We start from the raw sequence: 23,151 nt of genomic DNA on the forward strand, positions 1-23,151 counted from the left end.
ACCATTGCAATTCACAAACTGTTGCAGCTAAACTACGGTATTCAGCTTCAGCTGAAGAACGCGAAACAGTTTGTTGTTTCTTTGTTTTTCAAGCTACAAGTGAATTACCAACAAATATACAATACCCTGTTAATGATTTTCTAGAATCTAAACAAGATCCCCAATCACTATCAGAATATGCACACAATTTAACACAATTATTTGATGAATAAAATACTCCTAAAGATGGAGTTCCTTTCAAATACTTGACTACTTGTATAGCTGCCTCAAAATGAGATTTAAAAGGTTTGTTTAAAAATTGACTTAGTTGTTGAACACAATAAGCAATGTCGGGTCGGGTAAAATTTAAATATAATAACCTGCCAACAAGTCTTCTGTATTGGTTAACATCACATAATTCATCATTAATAGGATCATTAACAAGCTTTAACCCTTTTATCATAGGAGTTGTTGCAGGTTTAAAAGTAATCAAACCTAGATCAGAAATAAGATCCAAAATATACTTCCTTTGGTTCACATGTATACCTGTCTCATTATGTATGATTTCTAATCCTAAGAAAAACTTAGCATTACCAAGATCCTTAATGAAATATTTAGAATCAACAATACTCTTAACATATTCAATGTCTTGTAAAGAATTACCTGCCAACAAGATGTCATCAACATATAATAGTAAACATGTAATTTGTTCTTCTATTCTTTTAATGAATAGACAATGATCATTTTCAGATTGTAAAAATCCAATATTTGAAAGACTTTTAGAAATTTCAGAATGCCATTGTCTTTAGGGGTGAGCAAACGGGTAAATCCAATCCGTATTACCCAACCCATATTCAACCCAAATTAAATTTACCCAACCCATAATTCAACCCATATTATTTACTAATATGGGTTGGGTATGAGTTGGGTAACCCAAATTATTTTTATTTTATTTTTTATTTAACATGTATTTGACTCATTTAACACATTTTTATTCATTTAACACGTTTTTCACGTTTTTAACATTTTTAATACGTTTTCACACGTTTAACACGTTTTGACACGTTTAACACGTTTTTGGCACGTTTAACACATTTTTTACACGTTGAACACGTTTTTTTTTATGTTTTTGGCATGTTTAACACGTTTTTAACACGTTTAACACAATTTTGACACGTTTTTTCATGTTTTCGACACGTTTAACACATTTTGACACATTTTTGACCGTTTAACACGTTTTGACACATTTAACATATTTTCACATTTTAGACACGTTTCACACGTTTTTCACGTTTTTGGCACGTTTTAACATGTTTAACACGTTTTCCACGTTTTTGACACGTTTAACATGTTTTCGACACGTTTAATACGTTTTTCACATTATTGACACATTTTTCACATTTCTGGCACGTTTAACACGTTTTGACACGTTTAACACGTTTTCCACGTTTTGAGACGTTTAACATATTTTTGACACATTTTTCACGTTTTTGGCACGTTTAACACATTTTGACATGTTTAACATGTTTTTCACACATTCAACACGTTTAACACACTTGACACGTTGGAACACTGTTTTCATGTTTTGACAAGTTTAACACGTTTGACACATTTTTCACGATAACGACACATTTAACACATTTTGACACATTTTTCATGTTTTTGGCACGTTTAACACGTTTTGACACATATTCCACGTTTTTGGCACGTTTAACACGTTTTCCCCGTTTTTGGCACATTTTGATGCGTTTAACACGTTTTTGACACGTTTAAGATGTTTTCCACATTTCTGACACATTTAATACGTTTTCACACGTTTAATGTCAAACGTGTGAAAAACATATTAAACGTGTCAAAAATGCCAAAAATATGTTAAACGTGACAAAGACGTGTTAAAACTTATCAAAAACGTGTTAACGTGCAAAAAAATATGTTAAACATGTCAAAAATATGTTAAATGTGTAAAATGTGTTAAAATGTCAAAAACGTGTTAAACGTGTCAAAAACGTAAAAAACGTGTTAAACATGTTACAAACGTATTAAACATGTTACAAACATGTTAAACGAGTTAAGAATGTGAAAAACGTGAAAACATGTTAAACATGTCAAAAACGTATTAAACGTACCAAAATGTGAAAAACGTGTCAGATATTTCAAAAACGTGTTTAACATGCCAAAAACGTGAAAAACATATTAAATGTGTGAAACATGCGTTAAATGTGTGAAAAACGTGTGAAACTTGTTAAACATATCAAAAACGTGTTAAAATGTTAAAAAAGTGTTAAACGTGCCAAAAACGTGAAAACCGTGATAAACTTATCAAAAACGTGTTAACGTGTTAGTTATGTTAAAAACGTGTTAAACGTGCCAAAAACATAAAAAAAATGTGTTGTATTTGTCAAAAACGCGTTAAACGTATTAAACATGTCAAAAACGTGTTAAACGTGACAAAAACGTGTTATTAGTATGAAAACGTGTTAAATATGTCAAAAACTTGTTAAACGTGTCAAAAACGTAAAAATGTGTTAAACGTGATAAAATATTAAAAACGTGTGAAAACGTGTTAAACGTGTGAAAAACGTGTTAAACATATCAAAAACATGTTAAAATGTCAAAAACGTGTTAAACGTGCCAAAAACGTGAAAATCGTGTTAAACTTATCAAAAACGTGTTAACGTGTTGAATTTGTTAAAAACGTGTTAAACGTGCCAAAAACGTTAAAAACGTGTTAAACTTATCAAAAACGCGTTAAACGTATTAAACATGTTAAAAACGTGTTCAACGTGACAAAAACATGAAAAACGTGTTATTAGAGTGAAAATATGTTTAAAATGTAAAAAACGTGTTAAACGTGTCAAAAACGTGAAAATGTGTCAAAAATGTTAAAACGTGTGAAAAACGTGTTAAACGTATGAAAAACGTGTTAAATGTGTGAAAAACGTGTTAAACGTGTGAAAAACGTGTGAAAAACATGTTAAACGTGTGAAAAACATGTTATAAGTGAAACGTGTTAAAAATATTATAAACGTGTTAGATATGTGCAAAACGTGTTAAACGTATGAAAAATATGTTAAACATGTCAAAAACGTGTTCGACTTAAAGTTGGAAGATGATTAGTTTATATTGGATTAATAATAGAGAATTAAACTAAATTTATATAATTTGGGTAATTTGAGTAACCCTAACCCAACCCAAATTAAACTCAACACATACTCAACCCAACCCATACTCAACCCAACCCATATTAACCAACCCAAATTAATATTTTGGGTTTGGGTTATGGTTGGGTTTGGGTAAACCCATATTATGCTCACCCCTAATTGTCTTGAAGATTGTTTCAGTCCATATAAACTTTTATTAATTTTACATACTTGATTTGGAAATTCACACTTTAAACCTTCTGGAATAGACATGTACACATCTTCATCAAGACAGCCATGCAAAAAAGCATTATTTACATCAATATGATGCAAATGCCATTTATTTGCAGCTGTCAAAGCAAGTAATAATCTAACAGTGACATTCTTTGCCACTGGTGCAAAACTTTGATGAAAATCAACACCATCAATCTGATTATATCCCTTTGCCACTAAACGAGCTTTGTATTTATTTATACTACCATCATCATGAAATTTTGTTTTATAAATCCATTTACAACCTATCTTTTTCTTACCTTTGGGTAATTGTGTAAAAGTCCAAGTATTATTTTTAATCAAAGCATCAAGTTCTAACTCCATTGCTTCAATCCAATCTGGATTTGAAGCAGCTTGTTTATAGGAAATTGGATCATTTGATTGATCAATATTTCCTAAAAAATCTGTATAAGCTAGATCATTACATACTGTGATGAAAGGAAATGTTGTAGGTAATAAATTTTTAACATTTTTTTTCAATACTTCAGCATGATTAGTATAATCCTGCATCCAGGATGGTGCATGTGAAGTCCTAGAACTTCTTCTTAATGAACTCTCTGGTTTATCAGATGGCAAAGATTTTTTAACTTGAATTTCATCAAAAATTTCAAGTGGAATATTTTCAGTTTGAATGTCAGCAGAAGGTTCAATGATATCATTTTTTTGATGCTCTTCTATGCTTACATTTTCAATTTCATCATAGAAAAAAGATGGATAATTAATAAATTTCTTTTTAGTAGAATCTGATGAATTATTATCTTTCATGAATGGAAATATTTCCTCATGGAAGATCACATCTCTAGAAACAGTTATAATTCCAGTTTCTAATTCATATACATTATATACTTTTTTATTCATGGGATATCCAATAAAGACACACTTATTTCTTGATTTTTGAGGCAAAACATTTGTAACATAGCATAAGCATCCAAAAATTCTAAGAAAATTATAATCTGGATTAGATTTATTAAGCATATAAATTGGAGAATTTCAATCATGTCTTTTCATTGGTGTACGATTAATCAAGTATGTTGCTGTGAGCAATAAATATGGCCAAAATTTGGAAGGCATATTAGAATCAATCATGATAGATCTAGCTACTTGAACTAAATGTCTATGCTTTCTTTCTACAACTCCATTTTGTTGTGGAGTGTATGCACATGTTGTTTGATGAATTATACCAAGATATTTGAACAAATTAGAACACCTATTATTTATAAATTCTGTTCCATTATCAGTTCTAATAATTTTAACTGTAGTTTCATATTGATTTTTAACAAGTGTAAAAAAAATTGTTGTATTTTCTCAAAGACAAGTGTTTTGTCAAACATTAAATAAATCCAAGTACACCTAGAATAGTCATCAACAATTGTGAGCATAAATGAACAATCTAAAATTGATTCTTCTCTATAAAGCCCCCACAAATCAACATTAATTAATTCAAAATTTTTATTTGTTTTAGTAGTGCTATGTGTGAAAGGCAGTCTGTGTGATTTAGACAATGGACAAGTGAAACAATGTTTATTGTTAACAACATATTTTGGAAAAACAGTTTTAATCGTTCCATCCGAAGGATGTCCTAATCTTTTATGAAGAATATGAGAATCAACATCAACATTATTACTAAATTGTTCATTCAAACTACAATAAAAAATATTGCTTTGAGAGTTAAAGGAAATTTCATCAAATATGTCATTGGTAAATTTATCATCCGGGACGAAATAAAGATTCCCTATCATCTTTCCAATTTCAACAACCGATGAAAGCTTATGGTCCTACAAAACACATATTGAATTTGAAAAAATACAATCTGTTTTGTTCTCATCAACAAGTTTGCCAGTAGAAATAAGGTTATACTTAAAATATGGTGCAAATAAGACTTCATTAAGTATTATTCTATTGGAAATTCTAACTGACCCTATTTCATCTATTGATTTGCAAGATCCATCTGCCAAGTACATTAGTCTAGGTTTTTCTAGTTTTCTAACATTATTCATTAGATTTTTATCATTACACACATGACAAGATGCTCCTGAGTCAATTATCCATTTATGTTTATCGCCTATTGAGTTATTGCTACTCATGTTAAGTTCAAACAGAAACGTATGAAAACTTTCATGTGTGTTAAGATTAGAAGACTTACCTGCAGATGTGCCGCTTGAAGATGCTCCAGCAGCCTGCTTTCCTTTCACATCTCTCATACTTTAGAGAAATTATTTATACATATTGTACTCTTCAATTGTTGCATCAGCATAGACATCTTGATCAGATACATTGTTAGTAGCATTGACTCTCTTTCTCTAGTTTTCATTCTGTCTTTCTTTTGGTTGTTTCCACCAGTCCGGGTAACCGACTAGTTTGAAACAGTTTTTCTTTGAGATGACCTTTTCCTCCACAGTGATTGCATATTGAGTTCTTGGACTTAGATTTGTCCAGATAGTTCCTCCTATCATTTCCTTCCCTGACGTACATAGAGCTATCTTGTTGAACACTTCTAGAATAGTTATTCTTTTCCACATTCTGCAGCATTGTAAATGCTTTATACACAGCTGGCCACGATTCTTGCATTAGAATCTGGTCTTTGACATAATCATAATGATCATTAAGTCCCATCAAGAATTGTAACAACTTGTTTTCTTCGTCGTCTTGAAGCATTTCAGTTTCAAGAAAACATCCATCACAATCGGTTTTAGTTCCTCCACACCTGCATCTCCTTACTGGCTTCAAACTAAACATTTCATCCCAAAGAAGTCTAACCTTGGAGTAGTATTCCTCTAGATCATTTCTTCCTTGCTGTAAAATAACAATGTCCTTCTGCAAATAATATCTTCTTGGACCGTTATTTCCTTCATATCTAGACTTCACTTCCAACCACAGATCACGACTGGTTTTAGTCGATTGAAATCTTCTTTGTAGTCTAATATCTATGGTGTTCATTATCCACGCTCGAACCATTGAGTCAACAATTCCCCATTGTCTTCCATCTTCTTGATCAATTGGCCTCGGAAACGTTCCATCAATAAATCCAATTTTAATCTTAGCCGGTAAAGCAAGTTGAATACTCAAACACCAACCAAAATAGGTTTCTCTAGTTAAAACCGCTGTAGTTAGAGTCAAACCTGGATGATCTACTGGATGAATCACTAACGGATCGTTGTTATACTTTCTTTTGACTGAACCTGGTTGTTGATGAGTAACTTGAGGTTCATTGACCGTAGGAAAAGGATTTGTACCATAACTAGGGTTAGGACTTCCGCTGCTTGTTTCGTCTCTGAAATTCACCATATTAACGTCGATTCTCCGATTATGCTCAACGTTAGATAAAAAATGGCTCTGATACCATCTAGACTTCAAGAATTAGCAAAGCTATGAGCAGTTATAGAGAGGGATTAGAGAATAAGAACAAGAGATATTGAGAGAAAAACCCGTAAGGGATTTGTGATTTTATTATCTATTTATATAGCCACAAATCCATTATAGGTAAAAAAAACTCCCAATTGTGCTAAAGAAGTACCTGAACTAATTTAAATACAAAATGTGTCATAAACTTTATAACTGACACTAACTAACCAATATATTGTTGTAACTTTTATTAACAAATAATACAATTAGTTAACTCAAGTTAACTAATATTAAACACAATTAACTAACATAATAATGACTATTTCTTCTACAATTCTAGAACATTGATTTATTTCTGGATACTCAGGAATCATCCGTTTCTCTCTAAATTGGGAGGAATGAATCTCATTCCTTTGTAATGCATTTTTTCTCCCATGATGTTCACTCTCCCACGTTCTCTCTCATAATTATAATTATAATATTATATATATTTTTTCTTTTATAATTAAAATAATAATTTATTTTAATTTATTTATTAAAATAAATTATTTCAATTATTTAAATAATATTGAGAAATTATTTCAAATAAAATAAAATTAATAAAATAAAATTAATATTTTAAAATAATTATAATAATTAATAATAATAAAATTATTTTTATATAATTAATTTTTATATTATATATTAATAATAAAATTATAATAAATTAATTAAAATATAAAAACTTAAAAATAAAATAACAATTTTATATAAAATAAATATTGAAAAAATATTAGAAAAATTAGATATAAAATATTTTAATAAATTCTTTTATTAAAACTGTTATGCAATATTATAGTATATATTATTAAGTAAAATATTATATTTCATTTAATTAATTATTAATATATAATATTTTAAAAAATTTATCTTTATCAATAGATAATTTTTATTTATAAATAAAAAAAAATTGAATCATTCAACTATGTTTTATATTTTTTTATATGTATTTAAATATATATATATATATATATAATTAATATAATAAAATATTAGATATTTATATTTTATTAAATTAGAACACACTTCAATATTTTAAACAATTATAATATATAAATAATAATATTTTATATTTTTAATTAAATAAAATATAATAAAAATATAAAAATATTAATCTAATTCAATTACAAAATAATATTAATAATTTCTCTCTAATATATCTAAACATTAACAATGGAATGAAAAATATCCAAATAAAAATATCACACTATCACTAGTATTGAGAATATTAATACTCATAACTAAACACTACAGTTCTATCAATCATACTAATTCTCATTCCACATATCTATCAATCTCATTTCTATTCCGATTTATTTATTTAAATCAAGTGTCCCCGTAATCACTCTTAAATCAAATAAATACTAATTTTCTCTTCCATTAAATGTTGTTATCTTATCCTATTAAATTTAACATTAAATTTATTTAATACTAAAACATTATTAAATTAAAATTATTTAATAAAACATCATCTCCCTCCATTATAATTAAATTATATCTCATTCATCAAGATTAAGATACATCTATTACATCAAATTCATCTCATGGCAATGTTTTAAAGGAGAGTCGAGATATTTGTTCTCTCAGTTTATTATCATTATATAATAATACATCTTAAGTATTTTTTATCAAATAAAACTTTATTTCTTTTCAATTATTAAAAATTAAGAAAAATTGAAATAGGAGATCCTGATAACCAACAATCTAAATTCTAGATAAAAACAAAAAAACATGATTCAGCAAGACAAGGATAGGATACCAAAACTATCATCATCATCTTCATCTATTCACCATTTTTTCCGGTGTCCTTTAAACAAATCTTAAACCTCTTGACATCTTCGACGGCGGCAGCCCTGAACATGCCCAAATCAGTGGCACCAGAAACCATATGATAGCCTCTTCCCTTAATAGCTTCAGGGCGGTCGTGAGCCATGGCGAATCCAGCCAAATAAGCTTTTCCACCGCCGAGCACCGCCTTCTCCGCCTTTCTCAAAACCTCCTTCACTTTCTCATGACCTGGATTCGATAAATAACCCATGCTCGCGCTCAAATCCAACGGACCCATTTGAATACAATCAACACCCTCCACCGCCGCTATCTCATCTATCTTTGTCGCACCCTCTTCCGATTCCACCTGCCGCCGGACAAAATCATAATATGTTCATCGGATTTGCTTTAATTATTAATGTAAAAATACCTGACACATTATAAGAAGATCATCTTCATAATTACTAAGATAACCAGTATCAATCCCATAAGCAGATGCACGAACAATAGTATGAGCAGATCCTCTAATTCCTTTAGGTGGAAATCTGCAATAAGAAACAGCTTCTCTCGCTAATTTAGGGTTATCAATCATAGGAAACATAATCCCTTGAGGACCCAGATCAAGAGCTTTCTTGGTCCAAGTAGGACAACTTTCCGGAAGTCGGAGAATAGCAGCAGTTCCGGCGGCGGCGAGTGCATGTAGACAATGGAGTGCATCGGAAACTCCTCCGTGGCCGTGTTCCATGTCGACGACGACGTAATCATAGCCGGCGAGACCGGCGATTTCGGCGATTGTTGGGGAGAATGAAAGGAGGAAGATTCCGTATAGAGTTTCGCCGTTTTTGAGACGAGATTTGAGAGATTTTGGAGATGAGATGGTTTCTGATCCATTTGGGGCGGAGGATCGGATCGTCGTCGTCAACATCCCTTCGATGCTTGAATATTGGATCTTGAAGCCAGTTCGAAATTTAAAGAACAATTTTTTATTCAATTAAAGTCAATGGATCTATTGGTTTTCGGTACTAGCTACCTTATTATATATTTAGAATTTTATAACTATATTTTATGAATTTTTTATATAACTAGCATTTTTAAAAAGTTGAAATAAAAATATTCACATCTTTTCGTAGTTTGAACTTCATTTAACTTTTTCTTCGTCAGTTCACCGACCTCCTACCTTCATTTCTCGGTCAATCAATAATATTATTTCTTACCTAACAGTATTTTCATATTACTAATATCGTGACATCACTTATGCATCCAACAATCTCAATAGTAGCAACATCTTTTGCTCTCATTTTTGACAAACTAACCATCTCATCATATCACTAACCTCTTTACTACGATCTGTTTAGTAAATAACTTCTTCGATAGACCGATAATCTCATTCATATATTTAACCACAATATTTTTTATTTTCCAATTAATCTCTCATTACTACTCTCGTGACCTCACTCCGAATATTTTGTACCTCAACCATATCATATCTTTACCACGACCTCTTTAACCTCACTTTGGTAAACTAACCACCAATTCAATCGACCTCTCATCTCGTGACATCACTTTCACACTCTGGTCAACAAACTATCTCATTCAAACATTTAACCACCAATATTCTTTTTCCTAATGGACAACTCTCATTACGAATATCGCGACCTCACACAGTTTCATACGTCTCTTATCACTCGCCAAACTAACCACCAAAATCCCAATTGACCTCTCATCTTGTGACCTCGTGATATTTTGCTACCGACCTCTTATCCCTTGGCAAACCACATCCCAATCTCAATGTTACCAACCACTTATCACACGGTAAAACACATCTCAATCACGTTTTCATAAATCTTTTATCATTGACAAACTAATTTTACCGCCTTTTATCCCTCGACAAACCAACCACAAATCTCAATCACATTTTTACGCATTTCTTATCCCTTGGAAAACCAACTACAAATCTCAATCACACTTTTACACGCTTCTTATGCCTTGGTAAACCAATCACCAATCTCAATCGACCACTAATCTCGTGACTTCATGATCCTTTGTTAATGACCTCTTATCTATAGGCAAACCACATTCCCATCCCACTTTCACAAGTCTTTTATCATTGGAAAATCAATTTTACTGGTCTCTTATCCTCGACAAACCAACCAAAAATCTCAATCATACTTTCACACACATTATTTCTCGACAACTTAGCCACCAATCTCAGTCACACTTTCACATGCCTCTTATCCATCGGCAAATTACCAACCACCAAATCTCAATCGACCTTTAATATTGTGACCTCACAATTCCCCAATCTTTTATCGCTCGATAAACCAACCACCAATCTCAATCGACCTCTCTAATCTCGTGACCTCACGATCAATTGTTACTAGCATCTTATCCCTTGGCAAACCAACCACCAATCTCAATCGACTTCTCTAATCTCTTTATCTAAAAACCCAATGTTACCGACATTTTATCCCTCGGTAAACCAACCACTATTCTTAATCGACCTCTAGGTCGATTGAGATTGATAATTGGTTTGTTAAGAGATAAGAGAGACGTGTGAAAGTTTGCTTAAAATTGATGGTTGGAGGATAATGAGGTCGCAATAATGATATGGTACGTTCATTGTTGGTACTGTTGAGATGGTTGAGTGCAAAAGTGAGGTCACGAGAAATAAGAGTAAAAAGTCGAAGAGGAAGTGGTCAGTGTTGATGAGAAAAAAGTTACATAAATATTTTCTTATCAAATATGTTATTATTTTTTTTATGAATAACAAAAATAACGATGCATGAGAGGAGGAAGACGATCACTAGACTGTCTCAACCATTGAAGCACCATCATATTCAGACCATAGATGTTGACGACGAAAAGGATAATGAAGGGGATGAAAACAATAACGATGACAACCACAAAGAGGTGAGTATTGTTAATATAATTTTTTTTATCCTTGCGTGCAAGGACATTATGCTAGTTTAATTAATATTCTTGAACTATATGTACTAATTACTAAAATAATGTTTTATATGATGTATATTAATGGTAAAATTTATTATACATTATAAATACTTGTATTAAGATATATATAATTAATTAAATATATCCAAATTTGAATTTTGGTAACAAGTAAAAGTTATAAATTAGCTTTCAAAGGTAAACATCCTACTAATTATTGGAGGTTTAGTCATCTGGTAAATTAACTTTAAGGGACTATTTGAAAGCCTAAAGTGTTCATTTATGAAAATACATATTTTTAATATTTTTATCCACTTTGAGTGAGTAAGAATATATCAACAATTTATTTCTTCATTAATTAGGTGGTAAGTGTTGTTCTTAAAAGAATAAAATTACTTCGATTGTCACTTAGAACACTTTAAGGTTAAGAGGAGATAATGTTACCCTCCTACTTTATATTAGTTATCTAGTGGTTAATAAAATAAAAAATATATATATATTACCGATATTGTGGATGGGCATTTAAAATAAAATCTTACATTAAGTTAAAGCATATGTGGTCCGAATGGATTATGGCGGGATACATTAACAATTGATGTTGGGACGTGTGGTTTGAGGCGATGAGATTGGTTTCGTATTAAACATTTGTCTTTCTTCTACTTATTTTATTGTAGATCATTTGGTTAGACAAAAATCCTAAACCGTTTAAATTAATCTATATGAATTATCGACAAAGTTATTATCACGACACTCTCACTCTCGGAAGCCTAATAAAAAAAACTTGTGTAATCAAAAAAGATTTGAAATATTTTGATTGAATTTGAGACAATGTTGTAAGGAATTGATTTGGTCTTAGACTATTTGTATGTTATTGACACAAAATAGTTTTATAAAAAAAAATGTTAACAAGTTGATATGGCCGAGTTGGTCTAAGGCGCCAGATTAAGGTTCTGGTCCGAAAGGGCGTGGGTTCAAATCCCACTGTCAACATATTCCTTTTTTGAAAAAAAAAAATAGATGGATATTCCAAACCACCTTGGGGTCTTGGGTTTGAGCCTGTCAAGCGGAAAGTTATGTGCTTGGTTAAATGGCTAAGTATGTTTGCGGATTATGTGGTTAACCCGCGGGGATTAGTCGTACTCTAAAGGAGAAACGGAAACCAACATTCTAAAAAAATCATATAATGATAGAAATTCATATAGTCCTTCATGTATCTTAAAAGTTGTTTTGTGAGAGTCATTATGATTCATTCTAATTTGGTGAAATTCTACTGTAAGATCAAGCTTAGAATATATTCGATTATATATGCTTAATCTGCGGGAATTAGTCGTACTCTAAAGGAGAAACGAAACCCAACATTCTAAAAAAATCATATAATGATAGAAATTCATATAGTCCTTCATGTATTTTAAAAGTTATTTTGTGAGAGTCATTAGGATTCATTCTAATTTGGTGAAATCCTACTGTAAGATCAAACTTAGAATTTATTCGATTATTATATAATTCATCTAAAAGCTCCTCTATAATTGGAATAGAAAATGTATTCTTAATTGTCATATGATTTAATTTACGATAGTCAACGCATAAACGCCAAGTGTGATCTTTTTTCTTAACCTGAATAATTGGTGCTGCAAAAGCACTATGACAATGTTTAATAATTCATTGTTCCAACATTTCATATATTAATTTTTTCATATGGTCTATGTGGAGGTAATCTTTTTAGTTCTTGAAATAGTGTTTGGAATTTGTCCAGCATGGAATCAAGTTTTTTCCTTAGTTAAATTATATTTATTGTTTGTGGCTAAGGAATTAAAATGATGTTTGAAATGATCATTAATAAGTATAGTAGTGGGTCTTTTATATTTGTAAAAAATATAAGCTCCTAAAATACTAAAGATTTCTGCATCGGAATTTCCTATAAGAGTGACCCTACTATTTTTATGTTTAGTCATAGTAAATTAACTTTAAAGAACTATTTGAAAGCGGAAGTGTTCATTTATGAAAATACATATTCTTAATATTTTTATCCACTTTGAGTGACTAAGAATATATCACAAATTTATTTATTCATTCATTTAGTAGGAATTTTACTTTTAAAAAAAAATAATATAATCCACTAAAGTATTTCACGTGATAAGAGTAGTTCATAAAAGCGAAAAAATTATTTTGATTCTCACTTATCACACTTTAGGTTAAAGTGAGATCATATTAACATCCTACTTTATATTAATTAGTTATCTAGTGGTTAATAAAATAAATTATATATATTACTGATTTTGTGATGTGCAATTAAAATAAAATCTTACATTAAGTTAAAGCCCTATAATTTGCTTAATTTTTTATTTATAATAATTATTGTCCTGATATCAATATTTGAAGTCTTAGGACTTATTCGGTCTAGGTTATTTAAATAACCTGAAGAGAGAGGAAAATGATTATTGGTGATGATTTTGAGCAGATATAATATAATGTTTTTGGTAAAGGATATTGATATATATAAATAAAATAAATAATTATAATTTAAAATAAAAAATATTTTAGTATTTTGGTTAATGAATTGATTGATTTGAAAAATGAGAGGGGGAGTGAAGTGACAATTGATTTTGTTGGGTTATTTGGAAAACCCAAATCTGAACAAGGTCTTATATGTGGTCAGAATGGTTTATGGCGGGATACATTAACAATTGATGTTGCGACGCGTGGTTTGAGGCAGTGAGATTAGTTTCGTATTAAATAATTGTTTTTCTTCTACTTATTTTATTGTAGATGATCATTTGGTTAGACAAAATCGTAAATCGTTTAAATAATCAATACGAATTATCGACAAAGTTATTATCATGACACTCTAGGAAGCCTAATCAAAAAACTTGTGTTGTCTTTCTGTTAGTAGCTTATTTTATATCTAGGAGCTTATAAACAAAAAGATTTGAAATATTTTGATTGAATTTGAGACAATGTTATAAGGAATTGATTTTGTGTTAGACTATTTGTATGTGATTAACACAAAATATATTTATAAGAAAATATGTCAACAAGTTGATATGGCCGAGTTGGTCTAAGGCGCCAGATTAAGGTTCTGGTCCGAAAGGGCGTGGGTTCAAATCCCACTGTCAACATAGATTTTTTTTATTTTTTTGAAGATATTATGTCCAATATCTTCTTAGTGCATAAGGGTTCAATTCCCACTATCAACATAATTTATTTATTTTTGAAAAAAAACTAATAAAGCTAGTAATTTTCTTGGTTCATTATGTCCATAATCTTCTTAGTGAATCATTTCATTTCAACCTAAAATAATAGTGCATAATTGTAAAAATAAATCTCCTCTTCTAGCTTGGAAACAACAAGAGGTGGATATTTCCAGCCTTCTTGAGGTATTGAGTTCAAGCTTGTCAGGCGGCAAGTTATGCGCCTAATTAAATGGTTAAGTGTGTTTGCGGGTTATGTGCTTAACCCGCGGGAATTAGTCGCATTCAAAGGAGAACCGGAACCCATCGTTCTAAAAAACTATAAAAATGATAAAAATGAAATTCATATTATTTAGAATAAGGATATTTTGTAACATTAATTTGAGTGTGAGATGAGAGTATTTTAAATAGCTCATTGTTGATTGAAACTTGAGTTTAGTATGAGATGAAATTGGAATGGAAAATGTCTAACTAAAATACAATACACAACATTTATGAGGATATTTTTCATACTACTTGATTTCGGAAAACCAACTCTAACTTGATGTATATGTTTCAGAAGCATCTTCTAAAATCCTACTTTCAACATATATATTTTTTCGGCCAAAAAAAATAAAGATAGAAATTTTCTTGTTTTATTATGTCCATAATCTTCTTAGTGAATTACTTCATTTCAATTTAAAATAATAGTTTCTGCATTACTATAAAAATGAATCCCCTCTTCTAGCCTAACGAAAACAAGAAGTGGATATCTCTAGCTTCTCTGAAGTCTTGGATTCAAGCCTGTAGCCGACAAGTTATGCACCTGGTTAAATGGTGTAGTGTGTTTGCGGGTTATATGCTTAACTCCGCATGGATTAGTCGCACTCCAAAAGAGAAGCGAAACCCAATATTCTAAAAAAATCATAAAATTATAGAAATGAAATTCATGTTATTTAGAATAAGGATATTTTGTAAAATTAATTTGAGTTCCAGATAAGATACGAGTATTTTAAATAGTTCATTGTTGACCAAAACTTGAGTTTGGTATGAAATGAATTTGGAATCGAAAATATCTAACTAAAATACAATACACAATATTTTTTAGGATATTTTTCATATTATTAGTTTCAGAAAACCAACTCTAACTTGATGTATCTGTTTTAGAAGAATCCACAATGGGACATATTATTCAACCACTTTAAGCTATGTTTTGGGATGCTAGTTGTTAAGTTGATTTGTAATCAAAATCACAATCTTAATTGAGAGAATTCATATTCTTTTAACTATACTTTTGATAAACAAATTACAAAGATATAAAAAAATTGTTGAAAAAGGCTAAAAAATATCTTTCAAGAAATAACCAATCCTAAAATCTTGAATTGTGAATAACAAATATAATACATGAAAAAGATAAACATTTTTTTTCAGAACATACTCATCATTATATACCTTTATAGTATTAATTGCAGCATTCATACAATCAAGTAAGTTAATCTGTATGAATTGTCATTGAAGCTCATTGTTATATTAATATGAGTATCAAAATTGGTAAGAAAAGCAACACATACTCCTAATCATGTTCTATAATATATATCATCAAATAGTCTTTATATTATTCATTTTACTACAAGTGTTCACACTTTGGTCAAATTAACATCTTATTTACATATATTTTTAACCATCAATCTCAATCGAGAAATCTCATGAGCTTACAATCTTTTGTTATCGGCCTTCATCTCAGTAAACCAACCACTAATCTCAATTAAGCTTTCATCTCTTGACCTTACGATTCTTTATTGTTAGTCTCTTATTCTTCGACAAATCAACCATCAATCACAATCACACTTTCACACATTTATTATCACTCGAAAAATTAACCACCAATTTCAATTGACCTTTAATCTCTTGAATTGTGAATAACAAATCTAATACATGAAAAAGATGAACATTTTTTTAGAACATACTCAACATTATATACTTGTATAGTATTAAGTGCAACATTTACAATTAAGTAAGTTAATTAGTATGAATCATTAATATGAGTATCAAAACAGGCAAGAAAAGCAACATATACTTCTAATCATGTTCTATAACATATAACATGAAATAGTCTTTCTATTATTCATTTTACTACAAGTATTCATGTGATATTTTTTCGAATTTTGCGCGTGTGATACATGTTCCTTCTATTTCTCTTTGGTCAAATCAACATCTCATTTACATATATTTTGAACCTCCAATCCTAATTGAGACCTCTAATCTCATTAGCTTACGATTCTTCGTTATCGGCCACTTTCACATGTTTATTATCACTCGGCAAGTCAACCACCAATTTCAATTGACCTCTAATCATGACCTCACGATTTTTTGTTATCATTCTCTTATCCCTCGACAAATCGACCACAATTGATCTCTTATCCATGCATATAATTAACTTAAATCCATAGAAATTTGATTTTGGTTATGTAGCTATTAAAGAAGATAATACATCATTTAATGATGATATTGCTCTAGTGGTAGATGGACACACCCATCAAGTTGATGCATGGGTTCTTGATTATGGAGTTTTGTATCATATTTGTACTCAAAGAGAGTGATTCGAATCTTACAAACAGGTAGATGGTGGTAGTGTTTCTATGACCAATAGTTATATTTGTAAGGTATTTGGGATTGGCTCGATCAAGATTAGGACACACAATGGTAGATTTTGTACACTGAATGAGGTCAGACATGTTCCACTTATTACTAAGAATTTGATATCTCTAAGTATGTTAGATAGTAAGGGATTCTGGTTCAACGGACTCACATATCTCCTCACATATTATTTCCTAATGGACCTCTAATCTCGTAATCTTATACTTTCACTTTAGTCAAATCAAAAATCTCAAACATTACCAATATCTTTTTTACCCTCACTTTAGCCCATCAATGCTTAATCAACCTCTCATCCCGTGACCTTAAAGTATTTCGACTGACCAACCATCTCATTCCACATTTATCTACTAATTTTCATCGAACCTCTCATCTCTTTACCTTACTTCCACTTTGACTAATCAAAAATCATCTCATTCCATATTTATCCACCAATCACAATCGACCTCTCATCTCGAGACCTTATTTTCACTTTGTGAAACAATCTTCTCACATATTTTATAATATACAACCTGACATTCTTATATCCTCACTTCGGCTAACCATACATCTTATTCCACATTTATCCACCACAATCGATCTCTCATCTTCTTAACTTACTTTTACTTTGATTAATTAATCACCTTGTTCCACATTTATTCACTAATTCACAATTGATCTCTCATCTCGATACCTTACTTTCACTTCATTAAACAACTCATCTACTAATATATTTACAATATACAACTCGACCTTCTTATCCTCATTTCGGTTAACCATCAATCTCATTCACGTTTATCCACCCTAAAAATCGACCTCTATTACCTTAAATTTTCACTTAAGTCTAATTAATCATCTCTAACCTTTAATATTGTGACATCACGATCATTTGTTATTGGTCTCTTATCACTCGGAAAACCAACTACTAATCTCCATCACACTTTCACACGTCTCTTATCTCTTTGTAAACTAACAATTAATCTCAACTCACCTTTAACTCGTAACCTCACTATAAGCACTAAAAATTTTACCTACCCAATTTATAAATTTTAAGATAACTATTTTGAATAAATAAAATAAAAATAATTAAAATTAAGGCCAAAATATGATTAAACAATTAATTGGAATAATTATTGTAGTAATTTAACCCCAATTAGTTAAAATAATGGGAAAAAAATAAATAAAATAATTTGAGATAAATGTTGTATTTATTTTATCTCAAATTAATTTTAAGGGGTTAAAAGAAAATAAAAATAAATAATTTAGGATAAATGTTGTATCCATTTTATCCTTAATAAATTATTTATAAGACCCTAAAAATATATAAAAATAAAAATAAAAAGAAATAGGCAAAATAAATATTATGTCTATTTAAAATATTTTATGTATTTCTTGGGTTAAAAATAAAGATAATGAGTTGAAAGAAAAATCAATTTCAAACAAGGCGTAATCTGTTGTAGTCAAAATTGGAAGAATTCGGTGCAGTAGACTCTACAACCATTGGATGAGCGCTCATGATTCATCCAACGAACAATAGAGGACCGCGCAGCCCGCTGCAACGGAGGAGAAGCACTTTTGCGCATCAATAGATCAACTAACGCGCGCCTCAACGTCGTTAGCCCAAACGTTGACGGAACGACCAGACGCAAGGAAGCGTTGATAAAATGTGAACGGAATGCCCATGCGTTCGCATTTCAGTCCGAAACGACATTGTTTCTGCTCTGGTTTGTCTTCTTCCTCGCGACAAAAAACCATGATGATCGATCGAAACTTTTGATTTTCAAAAGTGGAACTCGATTGATACTCAACCAAAACGACTTATTCGAAATCTAAAATGATCACCATACCACGGTGATCATTTCACCTATGATCATAACCTTCATCATCGCCTGAACGATGAAGTTGGATGAAGAACAAACAAAAGTCATTAATGGCGTTTTGAATGAAATTCAATACACTTGGTCGATCAATTGACCTTGTGAGGCTAGCTCCCTCTAGCCAAACTGAAGACAAGGATCACAATCCCAAGCCCTCAATCAATCTCATACAAAGTCCGCCATTAAAACTTTCAAGATTTTCTTGAAAATTTTGAAACTTTGTATAAGGTTGTAAATATTAAATCTAGGCATTCATAGAGATTCTGAAAGAGTTCATGAGTATTCTCCTACTCACAATGAGTTTCCAATCATATTGTAATTCAATTTACAAGTTCAAATTGAATTTTTTTACATTTCAGTTCGACCAGTTTTATATACTGCATAATTGTTTGATTTTTTATTTTAGAACAATCCTAAGATCATTTATAAACTTTCTGTCAAATTTAATTTGAATCAATTTATCCAAATCAAAATTAACCAAATTTGATTTTGAAAATTTTCAAAATCAGGTTTATGTTCTTGAGAATATCCAACATGTTTTTAAGGCTGTTAAGAGAATATCTAGACCAATTCCAAGTAGTCTCGATCATGTTTGATCAATAACTAAAACTTTTATAAAAAAATGAAAATTTCAGTTTTGAATTGGTTAAAACGAATAGCCAGTATTCATGTTTTTGTTTCATTCAATCTCATGAAGTATAAGGAAGCTATTGACAAACTCTTTACACTTAGTTAGACCTTAAAAATCCAAAGCATGTATTTTACTTTTTAAACGGTTTGATTTGAATGGAATATCATCTTTATCGAATGATATATTAGGATGATGTTATAAGTGATCATTAGGACTAGACAAAGATCCCCATGCCATTGGATCAAAGGATTAGAGCCCTAGTCGAAATCATTAAACCTGCAATTTGATGTTTTTGAAGTCCGACCGATGGTTAAACCTATGTTCAATTTCCGACCGAGAAAATCAAACACTCCCCTGCACCCAACCGAGGAATCTCGTACCAGACTAAGAATTTCTAGACCGAGAGCTCTCCTACACTCGACCGATGATTCTTAGCCTAGGACCAAGAGCTCCCCGCATCTCGACTGAGGAATCTCACACCCGACCAAGGATTCCTAGCCTAGGATTAAGAACTCCCTACACCAGATTGGAGATTCTTAGCCTATGACCGAGAGCTCCCCACACCTTGACCAAGAGCACCTAGCCCAGGACCGAGAGTACCCGCTCCTCGATCGAGGGCTCCCCACACCCGACCAAGAGGTCTTGGTCCATGATAGAAGGGTTTTAGCCAAAGACTGAGGGTCGGCACCCTTAACCGAGAGGACCAATCCTAGGGCCTATTTGGTTGGGATTTTAAAATTCAAAAAAAATTGAAGACTCAAACATTTTCTAAAAATCCAAAAAATAAAAAACAATTTTAAAATATTTTATAGAATATTTCACAAAAAAATATTTTGAGAAAGGCCTATTTGGGATTTATTTTTAAATCATAATGTTTTAAGCTGGTATTTTGCAGGTATTTTCCTCAACAATCATCGACATCAATCACAAATATCAACATTTAAATATTATTCTACATTTTTAAATACAAGAAAAATATGTGCATGTTTACGATTGGAAAAATAATTGGTTAAAAAAATAAAATCAATTTTTCAAAAGACAAGATTTTATAAAGTAGAGACTCTTTTTTAACAGGTACGGATGATATAGTGTGAAAGCCCTTTCTCGAGTATCACCAAATACCGAATTTAAAAAAATCTATGGTCAAGTATGCATTTATATACGTATACAAAACATTTTGTTGATTTTCCAATGGACCTCTAATCTCACACTTTCATTTTAGTCAAATAAAAAATCTCAAGCATTACGAATATATTTTTTACCCTCACTTTAGTCTATCAATGCTCAATTAACCTCTCATCTCGTGACCTCAAAGAATTTTGACTAACCAACTATCTCATTCCACATTTATCTACCAATTTCAATCTCACCTCTCATCTTTTTACATTACTTTCACTTCGAAAAACTATCTAATTCCACAATTATCCATTAATCACAGTTGACCTCTCATCTCGTGACCTTATTTTCACTTTGTCAAACAACTCATCTTCTCACATATTTTATAATATACAACCTGACATTCTTATATCCTTACTTTGGCTAACCATACATCTCATTCCATATTTATCCACCACAATCGAGTATTGACCTCTCATCTCGTTAGCTTGCTTTCATTTTGACTAATTAACCATCTCGTTCCACATTTATTCACCAATTCACAATTGTCCTCTCATCTCGAGACCTTACTTTCACTTTATCAAACAACTCATCTCTTAATATATTTTACAATATATAACCCGGCCTTCTTATCCTCACTTCGGTTAACCATTAATCTCATTCGCATTTATTCACCCTAAAAGTTGACCTCTCATCTATGACCTTACACTTTAACTTATAATCAACCATCTCTAACATTACCAATTTCTTTTACCCTCACTTTCACCACCAATCCCCAACCAACCTTTATCATTTTTTACTAACCTCTTATCCCTCGGCAAACCAACCATCAATCTCAATCGACCTATAATATTGCGACCTCATGATCATTTTTTATTGGCCTCTTATCACTCGGCAAACCAACCACAAATCTCAATCACACTTTTACACGTCTCTTATCTCTTAGTAACTAACAATAAATTTAAACTGACATTTAATTTGTAACCTCACTATAAACACTAAAATTTTACCTACCAAATTTATAAATTTTAAGATAATTATTTTAAATAAAATAAAATAAAAATAATTAAAATTAAGGCCAAAATATGATTAAACAATTAATTGAAGTAATTATTGTAGTAATTTAACCCTAATTAGTTAAAATAATGGCAAAAAAATAAATAAAATAATTTGAGATAAATGTTGTATTCATTTTATTTTAAATTAATTTTAAGGGTTAAAAAAATAATAATAATTTAAGATAAATATTGTATTCATTTTATCCCAAATAAATTATTTATAAAACTCCAAAAATATACCAAATAAAATAAAATAAATAGGCAAAATAAATATTATGTTTATTTGAAATATTTTGTGTATTTCTTAGGTTAAAAATAAAGCTAAAGGGATAAAAGAAAAAATAATTTCAAACAAGTCGTAAGGCTAAAAATAAAGCATAATCTGCTACAGCCAAAATTGGAAGAATTCAGTACAGGAGACTCTATAGCCATCGGATGAGCGTTCACGATTCATCCAACGAACAATAGAGGACCGCATAGCCCGCTGCAACGGATGAGAAGAACTTATGCGCAGCAATAGATCAACTAACGTGCGCCTCAATGTCGTTAGCCCAAACGCTGACGGAACGCCAGACATAACAGAGCACTAACAGAATGCCAATGTGTTTGCATTTCAGCCTGAAACAACGTTGTTTCTACTCTGGTTTCTCTTCTTTCTCGCGACGAACAACCATGTTGATCGGTCGAAACGTTTGATTTTTTAAAAGTGGAACTCGGTCGATACTCAACCAAAACGGTTGATTCGAAAGGTGAAATGATCACCCTACCACGGTGATTATTTCACCTACGATCATAACCTTCATCATCCTTGAACGATCAAATTGGATGAAGAATAGACAAAAGCCATTAATGGCGTTTTGACTGAAATTCAATCCACTTGGTCGATCAATCGACCTTATGAGGTTATAAATAGCTCCCTCTGGGAAACCGAAGACAATGGTCATAATCTCAAGCCCTCAATTAATCTCATACACAATTCGCCAATAAAAATTTTAAGATTTTCTTTAAAAATTTTAAACTTTGTATAAGGCTGTAAAGTTTGGATTTTGACATTTATAAAATTTCTGAAAGAGTTATGAGTGTTCTCCAACTCATAATAAATTTTCATTCATGTTGTAATTCAATTTACAAGTTTAAATTGAATTTTTTACATTTTAGTTCGACCAGATTATATATTGCCTA

The 23,151-nt window shown here is 30.8% G+C and overlaps 2 protein-coding genes and 2 non-coding genes across 4 annotated transcripts; 2 read left to right on the plus strand and 2 right to left on the minus strand.

Annotated features, from left to right (window-relative positions):
• Positions 1 to 5,699: 5,699 nt before the first annotated feature.
• On the minus strand, positions 5,700 to 6,677 carry LOC124943840. The gene has a single exon (XM_047484301.1). The coding sequence runs from the start codon at positions 6,675 to 6,677 to the stop codon at positions 5,700 to 5,702; it is 978 nt and encodes a 325-aa protein (XP_047340257.1).
• A 1,740-nt stretch (positions 6,678 to 8,417) lies between these two features.
• Positions 8,418 to 9,536, minus strand: LOC124942557 (2-keto-3-deoxy-L-rhamnonate aldolase-like). The gene is made up of 2 exons (XM_047483084.1): positions 8,971 to 9,536; positions 8,418 to 8,907 (listed from the first exon to the last, which is right to left on the minus strand). The coding sequence occupies exons 1-2, from the start codon at positions 9,463 to 9,465 to the stop codon at positions 8,557 to 8,559; spliced, it is 846 nt and encodes a 281-aa protein (XP_047339040.1). The 5' UTR covers positions 9,466 to 9,536; the 3' UTR covers positions 8,418 to 8,556.
• A 2,859-nt stretch (positions 9,537 to 12,395) lies between these two features.
• TRNAL-AAG lies at positions 12,396 to 12,476 on the plus strand. Its single transcript has one exon. It is a non-coding gene; the product is annotated as a tRNA-Leu (tRNA).
• A 2,045-nt stretch (positions 12,477 to 14,521) lies between these two features.
• Positions 14,522 to 14,602, plus strand: TRNAL-AAG. The gene has a single exon. It is a non-coding gene; the product is annotated as a tRNA-Leu (tRNA).
• Positions 14,603 to 23,151: the final 8,549 nt, after the last annotated feature.

This window comes from Impatiens glandulifera, chromosome 6 (assembly GCF_907164915.1).
Source record: "Impatiens glandulifera chromosome 6, dImpGla2.1, whole genome shotgun sequence".
NCBI lineage: Eukaryota > Viridiplantae > Streptophyta > Magnoliopsida > Ericales > Balsaminaceae > Impatiens > Impatiens glandulifera.